Here is a 24,970-nt window from a genome sequence, read left to right on the forward strand (position 1 = left end):
CGTTGCCAGTACCGCCTGACTGGCTCCTGTAGGATTTTCGAGCGAGATCGTTGCCAGTGCCCCTGGACTGGCTTGTGCGGGTGGCACATAAAAGACACCATTTCGAGCGTGGCCGTTTTCGTGCGGGTGACACGTAAAAGCACCCACTACACTCTCTGAGTGGTTGGTGTTAGGAAGGGCATCCAGCTGTAGAAACTCTGCCAAATCAGACTGGAGCCTGGTGTTGCCATCCGGTTTCACCAGTCCTCAGTCAAATTGTCCAACCCATGCTAGCATGGAAAGCGGACGTTAAACGATGATGATGATGATGATACATACACATACACACACACGCACACACACATATGGAAAATAAGACTAGGTAGAAAATGCTAAAATAATTTTATCATGAAATACATTTTGTAATGGTTAGTACTGCTTTCGGTCTTTTCAACTTTTTTCAACTAAGAGTAAAACAAATGTGGATATTAATTAAGAAGAAAAATAATTAAATCGAAGAAAAAAATTAAATTAAATGTTTTGTAAATATTTCCATAGTCTTCAAATATGTAAGATGTTTTCCCTTTTTTCTGTCTCTCTCTCTCTTTTCCTTTGTGAAGGCTCAGTAGGTAGTAGCAGACGTGAAAAAATAGTGTTTAGGAGTGCAGATAAATATTTGGTTCTGCAGTTTGATGGTTTAAGCAGCAGCAGCTGAGGAAGGAGAAGGCGAAGAAGAAGGAGGGGGAGAAGACAAAGAAGAAGAGAAGAGGAAGAAAAAGATGGGAGTGGTATAACCCAATAGTAGAGGCTGTCCATGGAATCTGCTTTACTGGTCAAGTGACCTGTTGTAGCAGTAGTAGTAGGAACTGTTCTAAATAAATTCATGGGTAGTGACTGTTCTTAACATATCTATCGTTTTTAATATTTGTGTGAGTATTATTCTAAAATCCTTATAGTAATGTCATCTGGGTGGAAGCATTGAAAAGAGATTTATATTTCGCAATAAAATATGATTCTTTGCTAATGTGCTGATTATAGATTGCAGTCTCCCTAAATTTATAGAGGGGGAAAATTCTAAAGCTGGGTTGTTCATCAGTGGTGCAAATGTTGATATGTTCATTTAATGCTATTTTTCTGTATTCCCATATTTTCATTTAGGAACTATGTATGGTCATCATCTGGTGTAGACTGTTTTTAGTTTGACCAATGTATTGCTCTCAACACCCTGTGCAAGTTAACACATATATCAGGTTTTCAGAAGCACATGTAAAGTTGTTTTTCTCTGTAAAATGTTGACCTTGTTTGAAGAACTCCAATCCCTTAATTAGGTTGATGCACAGTTAGGTCTTCCGCATATTTTTATTGTTGGTTTCGATCTTGTTGACTGTACTTGGGCTTGGGTTAGAATACTTTTCATTGAGTTGTCTTTTGCTCTTTGGAGAATTTGATTCATTCTATGGTCCCTTTTTAGTAAAGGAATATTCTGGAGGATGGCATCGAAGGCCTCATTGTTTAGTGGGTTGTGTGTGGATATGTTTGGTAGAGCTTTTGGTTGTAATTCATTCTTTAGTTTGGGATGTCTGAGTTCATGGATGTTGAATTGTAGGGCACATTGAAAACCTATATCAATTAATGATGGTAGGTAATTCTTGCTGATGAGTGTATCCTTTATTTCATGTAGCCATGTGTCCCTTGTGCTTGTATTAGATACTATAGCGCAATTCCTTTTGCCAAGTTGAAAGGGATATTCATTCTAATGTGTCTGGTGTTGCATGAGTTGAATGGTAAATATTGCTTGGAGTTCTGTTGGATTCTTTAATGAGGATGTTGAGGAATGGAAATTGCTGATAGCTATATTCCATCGTAAACTGAAAGTTTATGTCAAGTCCATTTAGAAGTGATTGAAATTCTTTAAGTCTTTCTATACTTTTATGCAAAAGAATGAAGCAGTCATCTAGATATCTGTTCCAGTTATTTTCTATGTAAAGGGAGAATGGGTTTCTGTATTTTTCTAGTACTTGCGATAAAGAGTGATTTCTATGATCTTAAAATAATACCCACGCAAATATTAAAAATGATAGATAGATTAAGAACAGTCACTACCCATGAATTTATTTCGAACAGTTCCTACCACTACTGCTACAACCACAACAGGTCACTTTTAGGTCATTTGACCACTAAAGCAGATTCCATGGACAGACTCTACTACTAGGTCATACCACTCCCATCTTTTTCTTTCGTCTTCATCTTCTTCCCCTTCTCTATTTTTTTTTTTCCTTCTTCTTCCTTGGCTGCTGCTTCTTAAACCATTGAACTTCTGAATCAAATATTTATTTGCACCCATAAACACTATATTTTCAGATTTGCTACTACCTACTGAGCCTTCACAAAGGAAAAGAGAGAGACAGAAAAAAGGGAAAATGTCCTACCTATTTGAAGACTATGGAAATATTTACAATACAATTCATTTAATTTTTTCTTCAATTTAATTGTTTTTCTTCTTAATTAATATCCACTTTTGTTTTACTCTTAGGTAAAAAAAAAAAAGTCAAAAAGACTGAAAGCAGTACTAACCATTACAAAATGTATTTCATGATAAAATTATTTTAGCATTTTCTACCTTTTCCATATATATATATATATATATCAACTCGTGTGTTACTTTTCAACCTTCTACATAGATCACTAGCCACTACACATTCTTTATTTTCTCTCCCTGTTTCTTTCTGTGTTCCTTTCTGTGGAAGAGCATAGGCTCGAAATGTTAAAGACTTTTTCACTTCCCAAGCATTAAACTAATACATCTGTTTGTTGTCTACACCACCTGTCTTCGTCTTTTGTTTTTTTATGAATTCTCTCTCTCTCTCTCTCTCTCTCTCTCTCTCTATATATATATATATATATATATATATATATATACACACACACACACACATGCACATGTATATATATATGAGATTAGAGGACAAGAGAAGGAGAGAGTTGTTAAATGTAAGCATATTTTAAGTTCAGTTTATAAATAGAATTTTGATTCCTGACTGTAGTTTCTCGTCTTAGAAAAATGTGATTGAGAAAATTCACATTCTATTTGATAATTTATTAATATACTAAATGGAATTGTTTATCAAATAAAATATGTATTTTATTTGCCTCTAACATTCTTTTGTTTTGTTACATGCATGTTTGTTTCTAAAATTTCCAAGCCTTTTTGTCTTTGAAAATGGAAATGGCCTTTGTTATGCTGCCTATATGTTAGTGCATATCTTTTTTCAAGATGTAAATCTATTCCTTTATTATTGTGCTTTCCTTTCTGAAGCTTAAACTTTTTTAATATGCATGATGGCTTTATCTCTTGTTTATTTGTTTATTTTCAACATTTTCAAACAATATCCATTAACGCATGATTTCTTTATTTGTTTGCTGTATTATTATTATTATTATTATTATTATTATTATTATTATTATTATTATTATTATTATTATTATTATTATTCAAGTTGGTAGAATCATTACCATACCAGATAAAATGTTTTTCTTCTTGCTCTTTACATTCTGAGCTCAAATTCTGCTAAAGTCAACTTCGTGTTTCCATCCTTTCAGAGTTAATAAAGTAAACACCATTTGAGCACTGTGCTTGATAGAATCTACTAGCCTCTCCTCCAAAATTTCAGGCCTTGTGTCTGTACTAGAATGTGTTATTATTATTGTTGTTGTTATAATATTTCCATTGTTTATCAGACAATTAATGATGATTGTCAAAGATGACTATAAGCTAAAAGTTGGTAATTTGTTCTGTGGGATATCCCTTATCAAAATATTCAACGAATTTAATGACATCCACTTTGCTGTAAATAGGTACTACATGAGGATACAGTTCACTAGTACTCTATAGATAATGAGGTTTCTGCAGGGAATTATTCTATGTGCCTAAAACATGATAAAAAGTTTTCATTTTGCAAGATTGGTTATAAAGTAGTTTCAGGTTTGGTCCCACTGTGTTGTTCCTTGGATAACTGTTTTTTACTGTAGCCTCGCCTCAGATTGACCAATACTTTGTGAGTGAAATTTAGTGGCCATAAACCAAAAGGAAGCCCATTCTAAATATATGTATATATACACATGCATGTGTGTTTGTTCCCACATGTCTTTACATTAATGCTGTTTAAGTAGTAGTGACTTTTCTTTGTGTCCCACTTCATGTCCCTCAGCATGGCAGTTCAACATATGAAGACAAGCAGAATAAAGTATCTTACTTAAGAAAAGTAAGGGGAAAGGTATCTGACCATAGAAGACTATGCCAACTTGGGAGAAGCAGACATAAAAACTATGCTGATGAAGGGAGATGGACAAAGTAATGGTGGCAGAGATACTGGTGGAAGTTGGCACAGCAACGCCTAACAAATTTTTCTATTACCTTTGCATATTAGTTTTCAGCCGTTCAAGTATATTACTTGACATTTCATCTCTGTGTGATCAAGCCTGTTAATTTATGGACCTGACCAATGGAATTCAGCCTGTCTTCTGACCATGTCTACAAGAAGTTAACTCATCACTTGAAACTTAAAAAATACTTCTAATTTTGTCAGTTGCATTGTTGTTTAAATGTAGTGGCTTCCCAATATTTGTTTTCCAGTCAGGTGGGCTTGGTCATTTGGGAGTAAAATCTCTTGGTTAAAGAGACATCACAGTGCTGATGAAAGAGTATATACCACTACCACTTTTGTTAGTTGCCTGGTGCCCTATCAACCACATACAAATATGCAATAATAAACTACCTATGAGATAAGATTGTTGAGCTACAAAAGACAAATCTTTCACTGTAATTGAAAGAAAAGTGGTAAAATATTTCTCAAATGGAAGCTAATTGCTTTTTTGTTGATTAAATGCTTGATGAAAATATGTAAATAGATAACCAAAACAAAACGCAAGATTCTTACCTAAAAGTACCTTAGATATCAGTGAAATTTTCCCCCTTCTTTATGGTGCTGGAGTAAAATGATCTCCTGTGTAATTGTCATCAAATAAAATGTAAATTTTGAGATTGTAATAGCTTTACTCTTTCGTAATGAAAGAAACCATGTGTTAATTTTATTGCATGGGACATGCTATGGCCAAAAATAACAATGAGTTAATAACAAGGAATTAATATATTCTCAAGTATGAAGAGTGAGAATAGTGTGTAATAAACTTAGTCTGGATCAATATTGATGTTAAAGATTAGTAATTGTATAAAGAATATATTTGACTTCACTTAGTTTCTCTGTCATTCATATTCTGAGAAGATATTTTTTTTCTTAGTATCAGTCAGAATTAACACCAATATCAGATCATTGACACAATTTCATTTTTATTACTTTAAATTGTTTTCTTATATTTACAGTTGATACTTTTGATACATTGGAAAGCTTGGAAGATCTAAAGTCGAGTAAATATTCAGTTCTTTTTATTACTCTTTTCCAGTACTGTATTTACTTTAAAATATTTTATTATACTTTGAAGTTCTTCATGTTAACTTTGCATTTTATTCCTCCAGAGTTTGATTCTGTCATTGCTATAAATACAGCGTGAAATAAAGCCAGTTGCTAAAAGCTGTAAAAATATTACTTTTGATCATTTAACATAATGCAATGTGTTCTGATGTTCCATAGTGGTTAAGCATCCAATTGCATTTGGAACATCCATTGCTGTAGTCCCAGACAAACATAATGGTGAAACAAACATAGGTAACAAATGATATAATCTGGCTTTTATCATAATTTCTCCTACATATTCTCTATATTATAACCTGTAATACTAGTACATATAATTGTAACCCAAGCACTATTTCGGAAGCAGAGTAGATGATGATAATCTGTGTGAAACTTTAAACTCAGTAATAGCAGTCATACATCTTTCTGTACACACAAGATATACTAAATATATGTATATACATGTGTGTGTGTGTGTGTGTGTATATATATATATATATATATATATATATATATATATATATATATACACACACACACTAGTGGTCTCCCTGCTTTCACTCCAGTCTGTACTGTATTCAGTTGTATTCATAAGGCATTTGCCATAATACCCATATGTCAGATTATAGTTAAAGGCTGCTAGCAACCACTCCTCATGAGAAAAAGGTCTAAATTTCAACATGTTGCTGCTCTGATGTCTACTGTTCTCTGGAGCAGGCATTTCTAAATCTATTACTTAGAAGTTGTTCTGTTAACACCTGTCCTCTTAAGCAAGCTTTTCTATCAGCTTGAGACTCCAAACTCCATCATTTCTGCCCTGGTGTCTCATGTTTCTTCAAGCGGGCTTGTCTATCAGCTTGAGATATATATCATCATCATCACCAGTCTTCCATGCTGGCATGGGTTGGACTATTTGACTGGAGCCGGCCAGGTAGAAGACTACACCAGGTTACTGTGTCTGTTTTGGCATGGTTTTTACAGCTGGAGCCCTTCCTAACACCAACCACCCTGTAGAGTGGACTGAGTGCTTTATATGTGGCACCAGCACAGGCGAAGTCAGTTTTATATGGTCTTTACAGTTGGATGCTCTTCCCAATGCTAACCACTTCACAGTGTGGACTAGATGCTTTTTACATGGCACCAGCATCAGCAGGGTCACCTAGTAACTTGCAAAATAAGGAACTTTGGGCATTGGAGGAGGTGATCTTATGTCAGATGATAAAAGATTAGAGTATGACAGAGAGGCAGAAACATGTCTTGTTATAAAGGAAGTACATCGTTACCTTGCCAGAGAGAAAGAGAAGGAGAGGGAGAGATTGAGGGAAAGAGAGAGAAGTAACAAGAAAGAGAACAGAAACAGGTGTGCTGCTGTAAAGGAGATATTTGGTTACCTAGCCAGAGGGAAGAGCAAAAGTAGGAGAGAGAGAGAGTGATCAAGAATGAGGGCAGAAACAGGTGTGCTGCTGTAGAGGAGATACGTAGTCACCCTAGCCAGAGGGAAGAGCAAGGGAAAGAGAGAAAGAGTGTGGGAGACAACAAGAGTGCAAAAGAGAGCAGGAGAGAGAGGATGGTGAAGTTCCAGGGTATACCCAGAAGGAATGAGGTTCAGAGCATAGATGGAATGATAGAGTAAGGAAAAAAGAGATAAATGGTGGCAATTGCCAGAGCATGCCCTCATGGTACAGGGTCATAATATATGTGGCCAGATATTGCCAAGAAGGTGCAAGTAGGGAATGGGGGTGGGGATTGCAGTGACTGGTGAGAACCTGGGCATAATGATGGGGATGGAGGAATCAGCAATACAGTGAGCAGGAGAGGATGGAGAGTGAGAAATAATCATAGTGTATGAAGAGAAAATGTGAGGAAGAGAAAAAGATGTAGTTTGGATTCTAAGGGTAGGGTTTGTGAAAACTTTATTGTTACATGTGAGTATGACAGCACTTCTAACACTCAGGTTCGCCAATGTGGGTGGGTCTTCTCTAGAACCTTATAGCGCCAGACATCTCAGTCCATTGTCATTTCCTCCATGAGCCCTAACATCCCGAGATCAGTCCTCACCACTTCATCCCTTGTTTTCCTGTGTCTCCCTCTCCTACAAGTACTGTCTATTTTCAGCTTCTGGCACTTCTTTATACAGTTGTCTTTATTCATGCACATCACATGTCCAAACGAATGTAGTCTACTCTTCCGCATACCACATTTAATTCCTCTTATGCCCATATTTTCTCTCTATACAGTTGTGAATTTTCACTCTGTGCTTGTTTACTAAGTTCTCATTACTCAGCAGGAGAATGCATCCTGCTGAGTAATGAGAACTTGGTAAACAAGCATGCTGAGAAAATGTCAAGATGTCCCCACTGTGCCAAATATGCATTTTCAAGATTAAGCACTGTGAAATAATTATTATTTCAGGGAGTTTCCCCCTCCCCTTTTTTCCACCCTACCTAAGTGTCCATTCATGGCGGTATATGTATATTTTTTTCTCTATATATATAAGTATGTTTGTCTGGCTGTATCCCTCTCTCTCTTTCTTTCTATCTCTCTCTCGATATATATATATATATATATATATACACACACACACACATACAAATGTAATCTCTAGACCCAGCACTGTCAAATATTAGTATTGCGAATAATAACTAATAATGATTCTGTAAATTCCCAGTCAGATTGTGCTTGTCTCCTTATTTATATGCATGGTTGTCAACCCACATGTGTACAGTTCATGAAAGTATCTACTTTCTTGTGTGTGTATATATATATATATATATATATATACAGTGGGGGGAAATAAATATTCGTACATGTCAAAATCCTTTATTTATTTAATTTCTAATGAACATAAATGGGATATACCAACACTATATTTGCATACATGCATAAACTAAGAATATGCAAAAGAAACTAATAAATTATAAGTAATTAATGAATTTATATACAATTATAAATATTTAGGGGTGAAAAAAATATTCATACAGAACTGATAATTCTGATTTAATACTTCGTAGCATAACCATTATTCAGTTCCACTTCAACCAATCTCTTCTTGTAGTTCTTAATCATTGACTCGCATGTTTCTTTAGGAATTTTTTACCATTTTTATTGACAAATTTTCTTCAAATCTGGAATACACGTAGGGGCTCTTGAATGAATTTTAATTTTCAAATAACGCCACAAATTTTCAATGGGGTTCAAGTCAGGTGACTGGCTTGGCCATTCTAATAATTTTATATTGTGATTGACAATCCATTTTTTGGTAGACTTCGTTGTGTGCTTAGGGTCATTATCCTGTTGTAAAACCCGCCCTTCACAAAGCTGGAACTTTTCTACAGAGTCCCATAAATTATTGTTCAAAATATTTTGGTACATCTCTGTATTCATTCTACCATTTATTACATGTAAATTACCAGTGCCATTTGCAGAGAAACACCCCCACACCATGATGTTGCCACCTCCAAACTTTACAGTAGGAATTGTGTTTTTCAGCGAATAGGCAGTACCGTCTTTCCTCCAAACATGGCTACTCTTTTACTCTTTTACTTGTTTCAGTCATTTGACTGCGGCCATACTGGAGCACCGCCTTTAGTCGAGCAAATCGACCCCAGGACTTATTCTTTTTTGGAAGCCTAGTACTTATTCTATCGGTCTCTTTTGCCGAACCGCTAAGTTACGGGGACCTAAACACGCCACCATCGGTTGACAACCATGGTGGGGGGACAAACACAGACACACAAACATATACACACATATACATATATATATACATATATACGACAGTCTTCTTTCAGTTTCTGTCTACCAAATCCACTCACAAGGCTTTGGTCGGCCCGAGGCTATAGTAGAAGACACTTACCCAAGGTCCCATGCAGTGGGAATGAACCCGGAACCATGTGGTTGGTAAAAAAGCTACTTACCACACAGCCACTACGCGAATTTCATCCAAGCAATTCAGTTTTCGACTCGTCTATCCATAGAACATTTTCCCAGAATGTATCAGATTTATCTTTATGTTCATAAACAAATTTTAAATGGGCATCTCTATGCCTTTTAGTCAACAGCAGAGTCCCTGAAGCTAACAAATCTTCTTGCAACTCCTTTCTGGTGATCATTGCATTTTTTTCGATTCTTCGCTTCATTTTCTTAAAGATCTAGGGAAATCTTGCTTGGTGCACTGGATCTTTTTCTATTTTCAACAGTTCCCGATTTTTTATATCTTTGAGTAAATGAAGATATGGTAGAAAATGGAATACAAAGGGTCTGTGATATTTTCCTATAACTTTTACCTGCTTTCCACTGTTCAATAATTAAGTTTTTAACTGAATTTGTGAGTTCTTTACTTTTCGCCATTATTACGACACTACTTTATGTTGTCTCAGTGCTGAATGAAGAAGCTAGCATTTTGACACTTAAAAATGACGACTGATAAGATTATTGGAACAAATGAGAAAGTTCTGGGAAAAAAAAAAATTAATTAACAGTATTTTGTGGCATAGAAACTCATAAATATATTCTGTACGAATACTTTTTTCACCCCTAAATATTTATAATTCTATATAAATTCATTAGTTACTATAATTTATTAGTTTCTTTTGCATATTCTTAGTTTATGCATGTGTATACAAAAATAGTATTAGTATATCCCATTTATGTTCATTAGAAATTAAATAAATAAAGAATTTTGACATGTACGAATATTTATTTCCCTCCACCGTATATATTGTATTTATGCATGTGTGCATATGGGTACATACTCATATCTGCACGAGTGTATTTGTAGGTATATATTCATATGTGTACATGTGTGTATTTGTATCTACACGCAAGTGCATGTGTATGTGTGTATATGTATATATATATATATATATATATATATATATATATATATATTACAATTAAAAGGGTAAAGGATTATCAATTTATTAATAAATTAATAATTAATAATTTTTACCAAGCCCCTTGGTATGTAAGCACCATTATCGGTGTGGAACTTATTTAAAAGTTCTTATACATTTATAAACAAAATTAAGGGATCAGCAAACAGGTTGCTTCACGACATACCGAAGTTCAGAAATAGCAGCTAAAAATGCTGAAACTCCAACAGTTACCCACAACTCACATAGGCAAAACAAGAAGAAAAATAACGAACTAAAACTAGCCATAGTTAATAATAGACATGTTTCTGGTTTAGAAGGATAAAAACTCCTCATTACCTCATCGGTATGATATTCCTGTTGTAAATTCGACGATACTGGCAAATGTGCATGCATGATCTAGCGCCATCATTGCAGTCGACACATTTTGAAAGTATCTCCAAATCTACATAGGCGAGCCAGCCCATTATCTTCCCTCATGGAACTTCGGTATGTGGTGAAGCAACCTGTTTGATGATCCCTTAATTTGTGTATATATATATATGCTTTTATGTGTATGTATGGACATGGGTGTGTGGGTGAAAATATAAAGATATATATATGAATGTGTATATATATATATATATATATATATATATATATATACATATATATATATATATACATATATATATACACACACATCTATGGGAGTGCTCATGTGAGAGTCAGCACACAAGGCTGGAGATAAGTAGAGAGATATGTATTTGTATATACATATATGTAAGAGTGTGTATATACACACACACTCTTCAATATATGTATGTGCAAGTCTAAGTGATGGGTCTACTTACCTATCTATGTGTATGTATGTGAGTATGTATATATACCTACAAATGCAAGAGGTATATATATATATATAATAATATTAGGGACAAAATCCAAAATTACAGGTAAAAACTCAATTAAAATCAATTTATAAAAAATTAAAATTAAATTGAGCTTTATAGATAAAATATATATAAAATATATAGTTTTAGGGAAAATAACCAAGTTTCAAGAACTCATCGATGAAAATCCACTATCACATATAGAAAAATTAACAATTAAAAGCACAATAAATGAGTATAATATAAAGCAAAGTAAATATCATAAGATAAATATAATAAAATGATTACACGTGTTTCATAACTAATTTTCAAATAGAAAGGAAATTTAAATCGATTAAAATCAATTGAAATTATCGAAAATTAATTTCTATTCAAAAATATAGCTAATCATCAGATCTTAAGTAGAACAATAATTAGATATATATATATCTCAACCAACAATAAGTACCAAATGAATTAATATGAAATACTTATTTTATAAAGATAGAAAAATTATTAAAAATATCAAAATAATAACCATTCAATAATCCTCCCTTCCTCCATTATAATAACATGTATATTATATACAAAAAATAGCTTACATAAATTGACATTGTTTTAAATTATCTTTGTTTTAAATACAATTTGAACGAAGTTTAAGTTTAAAATAATAATGAAGATAAAATTAGTACATATTTAACCGGTGTAATAGTTAAAGCTATACTATTTAAAGCTAAAAACGTTTATTTAATTATCATTAAAAATCAATTGAATAATAGAAAAATACAAGAATATTTATTTCTACAAACGTAAGAATAAAATTATGAATGAAAAAATTAGGAAAGGAAAAAAATTATTAAGAATAAAAGATTAAACTTTATATATATATATATATATATATATATATATATATATATATATATATACAAAGTTTTAATAAAAAAAAACCTTTAACGATATTATAAACAATAAAGACTAATTATTAATCAAATATTATCAATCAAAAATAATCGAAAATATAACAACACTATTCAAATCGAAGTTCTATTATTATGTAGAAATGAAACTATAACTTATAAATAATTAAGTGTTAAATAAGTTATCTATTAGAAATAATCTATAAAGAACCAAATGAATAATATAAAAAACAAGAATACATATTATTTTCAAATAGTAGAAAATCTTTAGCAAAGTAAAAACAGTACTTATCCATATTTCTCCGTAATTCAAACTGAAACTAAGACGTTATCTAATAGCTATAGCGTTTTAAGCAAGAGGTCGCGCGAAAATACTACGTTAAAATAGAGAATAGAATACGAAAACATGAATGAAATAATAATACTTAAAAAAATGAATGAAAATTTAAAAATTTATATAACTAACAACAAAAAAAGAACAAAAAACTATAGCTATCTTATAAAACATATTAATAAAATTTAAATTCTAATATATAATAAATTAATAATAAGACTAAGAGTCGTAAATTAAATAATATAATATTATGAAATAGGCTAAAATACTATTATTGATTTAGTCTTATAAAAACGTAGTGTCATTGTAATATAAAACCTTAAACTTCCTAAAATATTAACCTACCAATAAAAATAAAACTACTATATATATCCACAAATATATATCTACACATACACACAAATATATATCTACACATACACACATGTACCTACCTAAACATACATATAAAAACAAATACACTCATACACACATATAAATAAATAAAGAATATTATATATAAAAATACACACTCCCACTCACCCTCCCATACTCTCAAATATACATATTATATAGATTCACATATACATACATATATACATATATATAAAAATATAAAATATATACACTCATATGTATACTCTAGTTTATACACACAAAAAATATACATATGTATACTCAAATGCACATACATATATATACACAAAATATACACACACAAACAAACTCATATACATACATAAATATATATATATATATAAAAATATTATACTCATTTATTGTGCTTTTAATTGTTAATTTTTCTATGTGATAGTGGATTTTCATCGATGAGTTCTTGAAACTTGGTTATTTTCCCTAAAACTATATATTTTATATATATATATATATGTACACATATGTTTATCATCATCATCATTTAACGCCCACTTTCCATGCTGGTATGGGTTGGATGGTTTGACTGAGGACTAACAAACCAGGAAGCTGCACTAGGCTCCAATCTGATCTGGCAAGGTTCCTACAGCTGGATGCTCTTCCTGATGCCAACCACTCCAAGAATGTAGTGGGTGCTTTTTATGTGCCACCGGTACAGGAGCCAGACAGGTGGTACTGGCAGCAACCACACCCAAATGGTACTTTTTTACGTGCCATCAGCATGGGAGCCAGTTAGGCAGCACTGGCAATGACCACACAAGAATGGTGTTTTTTATGTTCCACCAGCATGGGAACCAGTCTGGTGGGACTGGCATCGACCACGTTCAAATGATGCTTTTTACATGCTACCAGCACGGGAGCCAGTCCAATGGGACTGGCATTGACCACACTCAAATGGTGCTTTTTACGTGCTACCAGCACAGGTCCCAGTCAGGCAGTACTGGCATCAACCACAACAATGATTTTATTTGACCCAACAGGTCTTCTCAAGCACTGTATATTGCCCAGTGATTGAAGGGTACGCTCAAATGGAACGGTTGTGCAACACTGGCAACAGTCTCACTTGGCTTGTTGGTCTTCTCAAGCACAGTGTATCTCCAACGGTCTCAGTTGCTTGTCATTGCCTCTGTGGGGCCCAACGTTCGAAAGTCATGCTTCACCACCTCATCCCAAGCCTTCCTAGGTCTACCTCTTCCACAGGTTCCCTCCACTGTTAGGGTGTGACACTTTTTCACACAGCTGTCCTCATCCATACACAAAATATGACCATACCAGTGCAGTTGTCTCTCTTGCACATGTATGTTTATATAGTTGCCTAAATATAGGTATATATACGTATGTACGGGAATGTATGTATATGTGAATGCATGTATGTGTGTATATAGGCATATATACGTAGGTTTGTATGTGTGTATATGTAAGTATATATCCAACCGCTGGATACTAAAGGATACATAAATTGACCAAGGAAAATAATTCGGTTCAACTCATCTTTCTCCCTTAATGTTATGACTAACTTAGGCAAGAATTTCCTGTTTCTTTTCGATAAACATTTTCCATTAAATCATAAATACAGGAAAATTTTTAGCAGATGCTCAATAAAAAATATCATACAGCTGCTGCCCCAATATGAAAAGCATTATAACTTGCAAAAATTACCAAGAAACCACTCCCAGTTGTAACTGTTGGGACCCTGAAGCTTGCCCACTTGATCAGGTGTGTCATATACAAAGCTGAAGTTACAGCTACACTCCAAGACAAATCAATTGAAAAGAAAAATTGCATCGGGTTATTTTCTTTCTGGCACATTGATAAAAGTAATATAACTGAGTTGGCTAGCCACATATGTAATTTGAAGAGCAGCACCACACCACATATCATTAAGTGGAAAATAGTGGAGAAATCCAAGTCATATGTTTGTTAATGGATCTCAGAAATGCAACTTATGTGTAACAGAAAGGTCTCATATTCTTCTTTGATCCAGCAATTCTAATGCACTACTTAATTTGAGATCTGAAATTTTTAGTACGTGTAGACACATAGACAGGTTTCTTTTATTAAATTTGAGTGCACCACCTTTTCCGGAATGAGTTGCTGTCTCACAGCCTTTGACATATTTTCTGATATTTTGTTCTAAACCAGTTGTATTTAATGAACTTTCTGCTATTAGGGAGGAAGAAGATCTTAGTTTTCTTGATTTTGTTTCTTTTTTGTCATTCCATTTTTTGCACCAATCTTCTTCACATTTTTTCCATGTTTTTTCTTATTTTTTTACTGTCCAGCTTCCTTGTTTTTAAAATATATGTAATACATAAACAGAGCTTGAAAGATTGCTTTAAGATACATGGTGTATTTTATAAAGATACCTATTCAAGTATCATAAAACCATGAAACTAATAGTAGCTCTTCCAGTTGTGTATTTGAATTTATATATATATACATATCTATCTGTCTATCTATCTATCTATCTATCTATCTATCTATCTATCTATCTATCTATCTATCTATCTATATATATATATATATATATATATATTATGTATCTCTCTCTCTCTCTCTCTCTATATATATATATATATATATATATAAATTGTAAATCCAAAAGAAAAAAATAACAACAAAACTACAAAGGATTCCGCGGTACACGTGTTTCAAGCTCTACATGTGTATAATATAATATAACATAATATCATATAACATAACATAATATGTGTATAATCTACAATGTAAAGCTATCTTCAGCCGCAAAATTATCTCTCTCCCATGAAATTATACCATCTCGACGTTGAAGTAAGAAGAAATGTGTGATGTAAGAGGTGAAGATCCTTTCGGTATTTTGTATAGTACTATATCTGTTATAATTCTCCACCCGGACATAATCTCTCCGGTCCTTCGAAAACCTTCCATACCTTGCGACGATTCAGTGTGTAGTGTTAAGTTGGTGGTTACGAACAATACAATACCATAAAAAGACATACACAGATATTCATGTAAAAAAGTAAGAATAAACTTAAAATAAAAATAAAACTTAAAATAAAATAAAATAAACAATAAAAAATTAAAATTAAAAAATAAATAAAATAAAAAATAAAATATTAAAAAAAAAAATATATATATATATATATATATATATATATATATATATATATATATGTATATAAGAAGCATCAGTTGTGGTGTGCAAGAGAGACGATTGTGCTGGTATGGTCATTTTGCGAGAATGGATGAGGATAGCTGTGTGAAAATGTGCCACACCCTAGGCGTTGAGGGAACCTGTGGAAGAGGTAGACCCAGGAAGACCTGGGATGAGGTGGTGAAGCACGACCTTCGAACATTAGGCCTCACTGAGGTAATGACTTGTGACCCAGACCTTTGGAAATATGCTGTGCATGAGAATACCCGGCAAGCCAACTGAAACCATAATCCAAGGCCTCTGCCAGGGGTGTAGCCAGCCCACTTATGCGTATCTTTCCTTCAATGGACACTAAACTCTGCTTGTAAAGACCTGTTGAGGCAAGTGAAATCGAAATCGAATTAAATTTGACGACTGGCACCCATGCCAATGTCTCCTTCATTGGACACTAAGCTTGGCTTGCAAAGACCTGTTGGGGTAAGTGAAAGTAAAATCATGATGGCACCTGTACCAGTGTAGCACTAAGAGCACCATCCGAGTGTGATCGTTGCCAGAGCAGCTGTCTGGCTTCCATGCCAGTGGAACGTAAATAGCACCATTTGAGCGTAATCGTTACCAGCGTCGCCTTCCTGGCACGTGAAAAGACATTCGAGCGAGGTTATTGCCAGTGCCACCAGACTGGGTCCTGTGCAGGTGGCACATAAAATACACCATTTTGATCATAGCCGTTGCCAGTACCGCCTGACTGGCCTTCGTGCCAGTGGCACGTAAAAGCACCCACTACATTCTTGGAGTGGTTGGCATTAGGAAGGGCATCCAGCTGTAGAAACTCTGCTAAATCAGGTTGGAGCCTGGCGTGGCCATCTGGTTCGCCAGTCCTCAGTCAAATCGTCCAACCCATGCTAGCATGGAAAGCATGCTTCATGATGGCCTATGTGTGTGTGTATATATGTATATATATATTTCAAAAAATATTTTCAAAGGGATATATAATCCTGGTGGTTACCACATTTCCTTTGAATTGGTTTTAAATGCTAACTAACCACTATGAATTTTGGTGATACCCGAGTTAGTAATAAGTTACTTGACTCCGGTAATTATTCACACTCGCTAAATCCAAGTGTCCTTTTCAGGACTGCATAGTTTCTGTAGAGTAAGTAATAGTATTAATAATAGTCAGGGGAACAAATATTTTCCACATTCTCTTTTACTCTTTTACTTGTTTCAGTCAGTTGACTGCGGCCATGCTGGAGCACCGCCTTATTAAACAGTTACTTACAGCATTCTTTTGTGGGACAATAATAACAGAAATCATTGTACACAGGTCAGCAGAATTAAAACAGGTAATAGCCAACTTAGGAATGGGAGGATAGATAAAGATAGGAAGATCAGACAATTGGCAATAATCATGATAACCATGGAACACCAGATAAGGTGAGGATTAGCAATGATTTTAAGAAAATGGGACCGTATAAGCTACTAAGTAACTTTGATAGTAACAAAAACTTTAGTTGGCAGCACCCAAGTAGAGGAGGTAACAAATATGTAAACCAGTCCTTCAGAAATACACAAATAAGTAACAGACCAAATATGAAAACCAGAGAAATAGGATAAATACCTTTAATAAATACTCCAAAAATTTCTCTAATAAAAAGATATCTGATAATACAAAGTGGTATATAATTCCCTTCAGAAAGCAAATTCTTTCCAGCATTCCTAAATTATTCTATTCGGCAGTGGAAAAGTATTTTCCAAGAAATAGTAAATACTTTAATGTATTTAATAACCACAAAATTAGGCTTGTGTTTTCCAGCAACAGGAACCTAGCACAAATTATAGCTGCACATAATGTACACAAATTAAATAATTTCTATGAGAATACTATTAATATTAACCAAAACAGAAATAGCGAATTAGGAATAAATGAGACAAGCCTTATTGATAGAGCTAGTGACCAGAGAAATAGCTACAACAAAGGAACTAATATAAGGGAAGCAACCACTAACTCAATTACTAAACTAGAAAGAGAAGACGAGAATGCTAGAAAGTGCAGTACACAGAATGTCAACAGTGGGAATACTGAAAATAACCTGGAATATAGGTGAAATAAATTAGAGAATACAAATGATCGAACCAATATAGAAGATAAGAACAGAATTATTAGAGTTAATAACTGTGATTATGCAAAAAGAAAATTATGTCCGTTAAAATCACAATGTAAAATTTTAAATGTGGTTTACAGGTGTAAAATTATATCAGAAGGCATAGACTATTTCTATATAGGTGTTAGTTCATGTTTTATAAAACGTAGGATAACTAACTACGAAATTTCATTTAGAGATAAAAATAAGAAATATAAAACGAACTTAAGTAAATTAATTAGGTCGCTAAAGGATATACTCAATTTACTGAGACATAATTAGTTGGGCTAAACCATATAGTAGAGGGAATAAATGATGTGACTTACGTTGATGAAATATACCAGATTTTCACTTCAAAATGTGATCTGATAAACTCTAGACAGGAATGCGGTTTAAGATGCATTCATGCAAATAAATGTACATTTAATAAATTCAGATAAATGCATTATCTATATATATAAAAATGAGAATGTGTGTCTGTCTGTCTGTCTGTCTGTCTGTCTGTCTGTCTGTCTGTCTGTCTGTCTGTCTGTCTGTCTGTGTGAATCCCTAAAACTCAAGAACTACGCAACCAATTTCATTCAAATTTTACAGATGCCTTACTTAGGGTTCCAGTTGTGTTTTAGTCAAAAAAAATTTTTAACTTCTTGCAGAGTTCGAGCCCACGGCAACATAATATCTCCTCCACTATTTAAGTATTACGTGTCAAAAGTGAAACAAAAATACTCATGTCAAATACTTTCACTTTAAAATTGAAACTATTCCACTAACTGAAACAATCACATTTCGATACTGTAATGACAGATACTTTCAGAGAGAGAGAAAGAGAGAAAAAGAGAAAGAAAGAGAGAGAGATGTATATGTATACATATAGATGTATATGTACACGTTATTCTACTAACTGAAACAATCACATTTCGATACTGTAATGACAGATACTTTCAGAGAGAGAGAAAGAGAGAGAGAGAGAGAGAGAGAGAGAGAGATAAAGAGAGAGAGAGAGAGAGAGATAAAGAGAGAGAGAGAGAGAGATGTATATGTATACATATAGATGTATATGTACACGTATATGTATAGATATATATATATAGATATAGATCTATATGCATACATGTATATGTATACATATGTGTAGATGTATATATATATAGATGTACATGTAATATGTACACATATATACTTATATATACATGCATACAGATATCTATACATATATACACCCATCACACACATACACATGCACACAAACACACACATTAGTCATTTGTTTTCTTATCCAAAACTACGTCAAAAGTACTGAATGGATCTTTATGAAATTTGGAAATTATATTCTATGCATAACGGCCATAACTCCCATGAAAATTCATATATTTTTGATGTTGATGAAATTTTAACCTGAACATAACAGATGAGCATTATTTGTAATTCAACGGTACAACAGTGTAAGACTACCCTTTCAGATATACTTACATTGTGATTTCTGCAACGTGGTGCATAAATTGTCAAGTAAATGAGACGCATCTTTGCCTCCACTGATTCACTTGCAAAGTGTTGAGTAAAATTATTTCGTTGCAGACCTCCTTTGAGTCTTTTTATTATCACTGTGACACACATAGTCCCCAGTTGGTAACATTGATTTCAAGGCCTTCCCAGATGAGAGACTGGTTGTTCTAAGACATTTATCGATTGTAAATTTTGTCTGCAATTTGGAAATTATATTCTATGCATAACGGCCATAACTCCCATGAAAATTCATATACTTTTGATGTTGATGAAATTTTAACCCGAACATAACAGATGAGCACTGTCTGTAGCTGGTCTTCTCTTGGAAGAGCCCTGCTTCTCACATGGACAACTGTATGTTGGCTGCTTAAGAGTGGGCAGCAAAAAAATCCTATTTGCATATGCTCCACAAGGGAAAACAAGGAACATTGTTTACAACGAGGTGTTATAATCACAACAGCAAGAAAGTATGTACATGATCACCTTCTTTTACGAAACTTCATTGACTTTCATATATTTATATTGATATACATATATATATACGTGTGTTTGGGTGCGTGTGTGTGTGTGTATATATATATCTCTATATATAAAGATGAGAATGTGTGTCTGTGTGAATCCCTAAAACTCGAGAACTACACAACTCTCTCTTACAAACCCAGTGAAAATACATATATTTCATATGTCAAAGAAATTCAAGCAATACCTATAACACCAAAGTTAAAAACATTCCCAACAATTCCACAATCCCCAACCTCCAGAGCTATTGAAGAAACTGTTATCATCAACTGACCAAGATTCCTAACATTTTCAAAACAAAATTAGACAATACTATACTGTACTACAGATGACATCATTTGGAACCACAAGCGATTTAACTGAGGCAGCATTCATCCAAACTTTCAAGATCCGACCTCAGATTTATCATCGCATTGTCTCTCTACTACCTCTGTCAAATGAATCACCAAAATTGGCCTTTCATTGTTTATAATCTGTACCTGTTTGTTTCGTTACGAAATAAAATACACAAAACGTGTTTCTGAATTACGTGTATTTACTTTATATACATATGAGTTGAAAACTTTCTTCTAGCATTCCACTTAGTATCTATGTTCCATGCTGGCATGGATTGGAGAGTTATTAATGTAGAAATATGGTATCGTAGCTACTAACAGTTGAGGGTTGCGTAGTCTAGACAGCGTTTTTAGATTTCATTATTCTCTTTAACCCGGGCAACGCCGGGTATTTCTGCTAGTATAAAATAAGCATGAAAATTATAAATTACTAGAATAACAATTGTGAAAACAAAAACAATAAGCCAAAATTAAATGAACACCTGTAAAAATAAAAATTCTCTTCCAAATGACTAAAATGGTAAGCTCACATTTAATAAATTCAAATAAGCGCATTATGTTTAATAAAGCAAGAAAATTATAAATTAATAGAATAACAATTGTGAAAACAAAAACAAATAATAAACCAAAATTAAATTCATACCTCAAAAAATAAAATTTTCCTTTAAATGAGTAGAATGATAATCTTTATGATAATATTAATACTAATGAACTCGCTCAAACTCCTAACCTTGACCTATTTTTAAGACTATACCTAACTCCACATATCAAACTAACCGAGGTGAACTTTGGGTCAAGAATGATACAACCATTTATAGTAACACCAACACCTCCTAAAATATACTCTATTCACTCAGCTTAACTTTGAATGGCAGTAAATAATGGACCCCGAAGAAGCTGCATTGACAATAACACCAGAATATGCAGCTAACAGTGTGCAGTTGAAATGCATATAGGTCCATGAAAGAATGCTGTAAAATAACTGTTTGTTAAAATTAGATGTGGAAAATCTCCATTCTCCTGACCATTATTAAGTACTATATATATATATATATATATATATATATATATATATATATATATATATATATATATATATATAAATATATGTGTGTGTGTGTTTTAGCAGATTGTCTGGAAAGTTCTGCACATTTTTTTATATGCAAAAAGGAATATAAATAATTGACCTTTCAATAAATTTTATTCACTGAAATAATTTCCATTATTATTAATGGCCTTTGCCCATCTATCAGGCAATTTAAATATTCCATCAGCAAGAAATTTTACTGGTATTGAAGAAAAAAAGTTATCTAGATGCATTTTGACTCCATCTAAATCCTTAAATGTTTTTCCTGGGAATGAGTTCTTTAGAGACAAAAACAAGTGGTAGTCAGATGGCGCAATATCAGGAGAATATGGTGGATGGAGTAAGAGATCCCAGCCAAGTTCAGGTAACTTTGTTCAAGTAGCCAAAGACACATGATTGGGTATTGTCTTGTTGGAACACTACTCCTTTTCTGTTGGCAGTCCCTGGCTTCATTACTTTGATTTCTTTTGGTTCAAATTAGCCAGCTGACGACACTACACATCAGAATTAATGATCTGGTTTTGTGGGAGAAGCTCATAATAAATAATGCCTTTATGATCCCACCAAACACAAAGCATAGCTTTTTTGGCATGGATATTCATCTTTGGTTACTGTTTTAGGAGATCCTTATGCAAACTCCAAGATCTTTTTTGCACTACATTTTCATACATAATCCATTTTTCATCTCCAGCCACAAGTTGTTGCAAAAAGGGCATGCTTCCATTCTGTTTCAAAAGCATATCACAAACAGAATACCTGTTCAAGAAATTCTTTTCTGAGAGTTTGTGAGGGACCCATACATTATAGCAAGAAATGTATCCTAACTTCACTAGGTGTTCATGAGCTGTACTTTTAGAAACTTCCAACTCCTCTGTAAGTTCTCTAGTTGTGATATTTGAGTTTTCTTCAATTTTTGGTTCAGAAGCAAGTCTCTAATTTGATTGGTACCTCTCTTGCTTCAACTCTGCAACCCTTGTCACACTGACATGACATCATCAATCTTAATGTTTTCTATTGTTATTACCACAGGAAGTGCTCTGATGAAATTTCTCTCTTTGTTCCAGACCACCTTATGCCATCTCGCTTGATTTGAAACTCACAGCATTTTCATCCGAATGTTGTTGTGCTTCTACAAATAAGGAAGTCTTTCTATGGTCATATCTTTTTTCCTCAGACTTCCATCTCACTGTTTTCCTACTTCTTATGACCTGAACTCTTTCAAGTCTAAAGTAAATTCATTCTGTTTGTTTTAATTTCTCCTTTGTAGTCCTTTACACTATACAGCTTCTTGCCTTGTTTGGGACTTATAAAAAGAAAAGAGGAAAAAAATCAATAGTTTAGTTAAAATAGTCTTTTTCATATATTATCTGTAAACTACAAACCTAAAAATATGTTTTGTTAGTATAATATCGGGTGGGCTATTCTCAGTTAGTTAATCTTTCGTCTGATAATTCTTAAATTCCTTTCCTTGGTTGACTTAATTTTTCATTTCTCTGAAATTGAAGGAAACAATTAGACTATGAATGATTTAGAAAATATTTACTGGAATAATTATTCCATGTTTAATAGTGTATGTTCATGTATTTGTGCGTGTGTATCTTTTTTTATCTATCAATATTTTTGTCATAGAATACAATTAAGTCTATTACTCGATATCTTTTTCCTCAAATTAGGTTGGTTATGATGGGAAATCATTTGAAATGAACCAAGGTCATTTAATGAAAAAAAAAAATAAAAGACTGATATATTATTCAATTTGTTAAAATTTTTTTTCCAGACCGGAATCAATCTCTTGATAGCTTGAATTTTGACTCTATGACAAGTTTAGCATCATTGGCTTCCACCAGCAGCATAGAAATTGACATTTCTCCCACACAGAAGTTACAACACATCAACAAAGCACGGCCAAAGCGCAAGAAAAATCATGCCATCACAAAACCACAGACAAAGATCATTAATGAAGTAGTAGACATTAATGCTGATGAAGGCTTAAGTAACTTTTTTAACAACTTAAGAAGCATGAAAGAGACTGTTTCAACTCCAGAAGATATTGGCCAGCTTCCAAAAGACAAGCATCAGATAGATGTTAACAGATATTCTTCCTTGAGTGAAACTGATGGACCCCTAATTGACAAGAATGACAAAACTGAAGTCAGGTAATTGTTTGCTTGTTTTTGTTCTTGCTTTATGAACTTTAGACTAGAAGTTCAAATGTGTATGGAACTTAAATATCAGCCGAGTAATAAAAGCAGCAACTATGGAAGTAATTAAACTTGTTTAATTGGATGTGTAATATGAACTTCACAGACAGTAAAGTAGAAAAAGTGTTTTAGTATCACACAAATTGTTTTTGTTTTGTACTTACAATTAGCTTGTGGTCTCAGCCAAAGTGTAAATGCATATAGTCTTTTTGAGTGAAAATTTGCCATAAAATAGGCATTAGTAGAAGGTTTGCTTGTAGAGGACCTCTGAAAGAGAATAAAGCATGGGTACAAGTTGGGAAGTAACTTGTGTCTTCAAACTGACACCTTGGAATTGATAATTTAGAGAGGAAAAATTACTGAGGTAACATATTGAGACCTTTCATGCAACAGGTTACAACTGTTACTACTGATATATTCCCAGTATACAATACTACCACAAGAGTTGCTATGCTCACATTTGAAAATCATTTGAACTGATGATGAAAATTCTCTAGTTTATTTTTTCTATTGTAACAGTCTCATGTGAATGCAAATTTTAATGTGGATTGCTGTCCATGTTAGTATTCCATCACCTACATGACCACATATTTTATATTACAGATTTCATGATATGATGATCTGATTACAACTTATTTTTGCTGGATATGTGAAATTTTTTTGTTCCCCAGTCATTTCAGGACAGTCATTAATTCCACCATCGATAAGCAACTAACATTTCCTTAATCTCCCTTCTGTTCATGGTAACAGAAACCAAATTTTTTAACTCATCTAGTCTTCAAATAGAAGAACTGTAGCTAATTGAATTAAAACTGTACATACACATTTTCCTACTCCCCTGAGTTACCAATCCAGGTTAAATGCACGCACACACATACACGAGATTGTACAATTTCATTTCATTTAAGTAAGATGTTTAATCTCTGAGAATGCAAAATGACTCAACAGATAGTTGGTTCTATGACTTTGTGAATTAAAAAACAGAAAGAATACACCTCAAAAAACCACATGAAGAACACATGGGATGTTTGCATGGAGCATCTAGATGTTTAGGTGGCTATGTGTATATATGTGTGTGTGTATTTGTGTTACAAGATAGTCTTCACTTGTGTTAGTGCCTCAAAAGCAGTCATAGAAGCTATACCAGAAGATATTGGTGTGTGATGCATTCCTTGAACTTATCAGATTCTACTTTAACACACACACACATAAATACTTGA

General features: G+C 33.4%; 1 protein-coding gene across 2 annotated transcripts in view; it reads left to right on the plus strand.

Moving 5' to 3' along the window:
* LOC106880055 (F-actin-uncapping protein LRRC16A) overlaps positions 1-24,970 on the plus strand; it is a 547,921-nt gene that overhangs the window by 441,041 nt on the left and 81,910 nt on the right. For both annotated transcript variants that reach the window (XM_089356189.1, XM_089356195.1), the window contains 2 exons: positions 5,360-5,404; positions 23,327-23,705. In XM_089356189.1, the coding sequence (XP_089212315.1) occupies positions 5,360-5,404; positions 23,327-23,705 (424 nt within the window). The remainder of the gene's footprint in view (positions 1-5,359; positions 5,405-23,326; positions 23,706-24,970) is intronic.

This window comes from Octopus bimaculoides, chromosome 1, assembly GCF_046866305.1.
Source record: "Octopus bimaculoides isolate indiv1 chromosome 1, ASM4686630v1, whole genome shotgun sequence".
NCBI classification, from domain to species: Eukaryota; Metazoa; Mollusca; class Cephalopoda; order Octopoda; family Octopodidae; genus Octopus; species Octopus bimaculoides.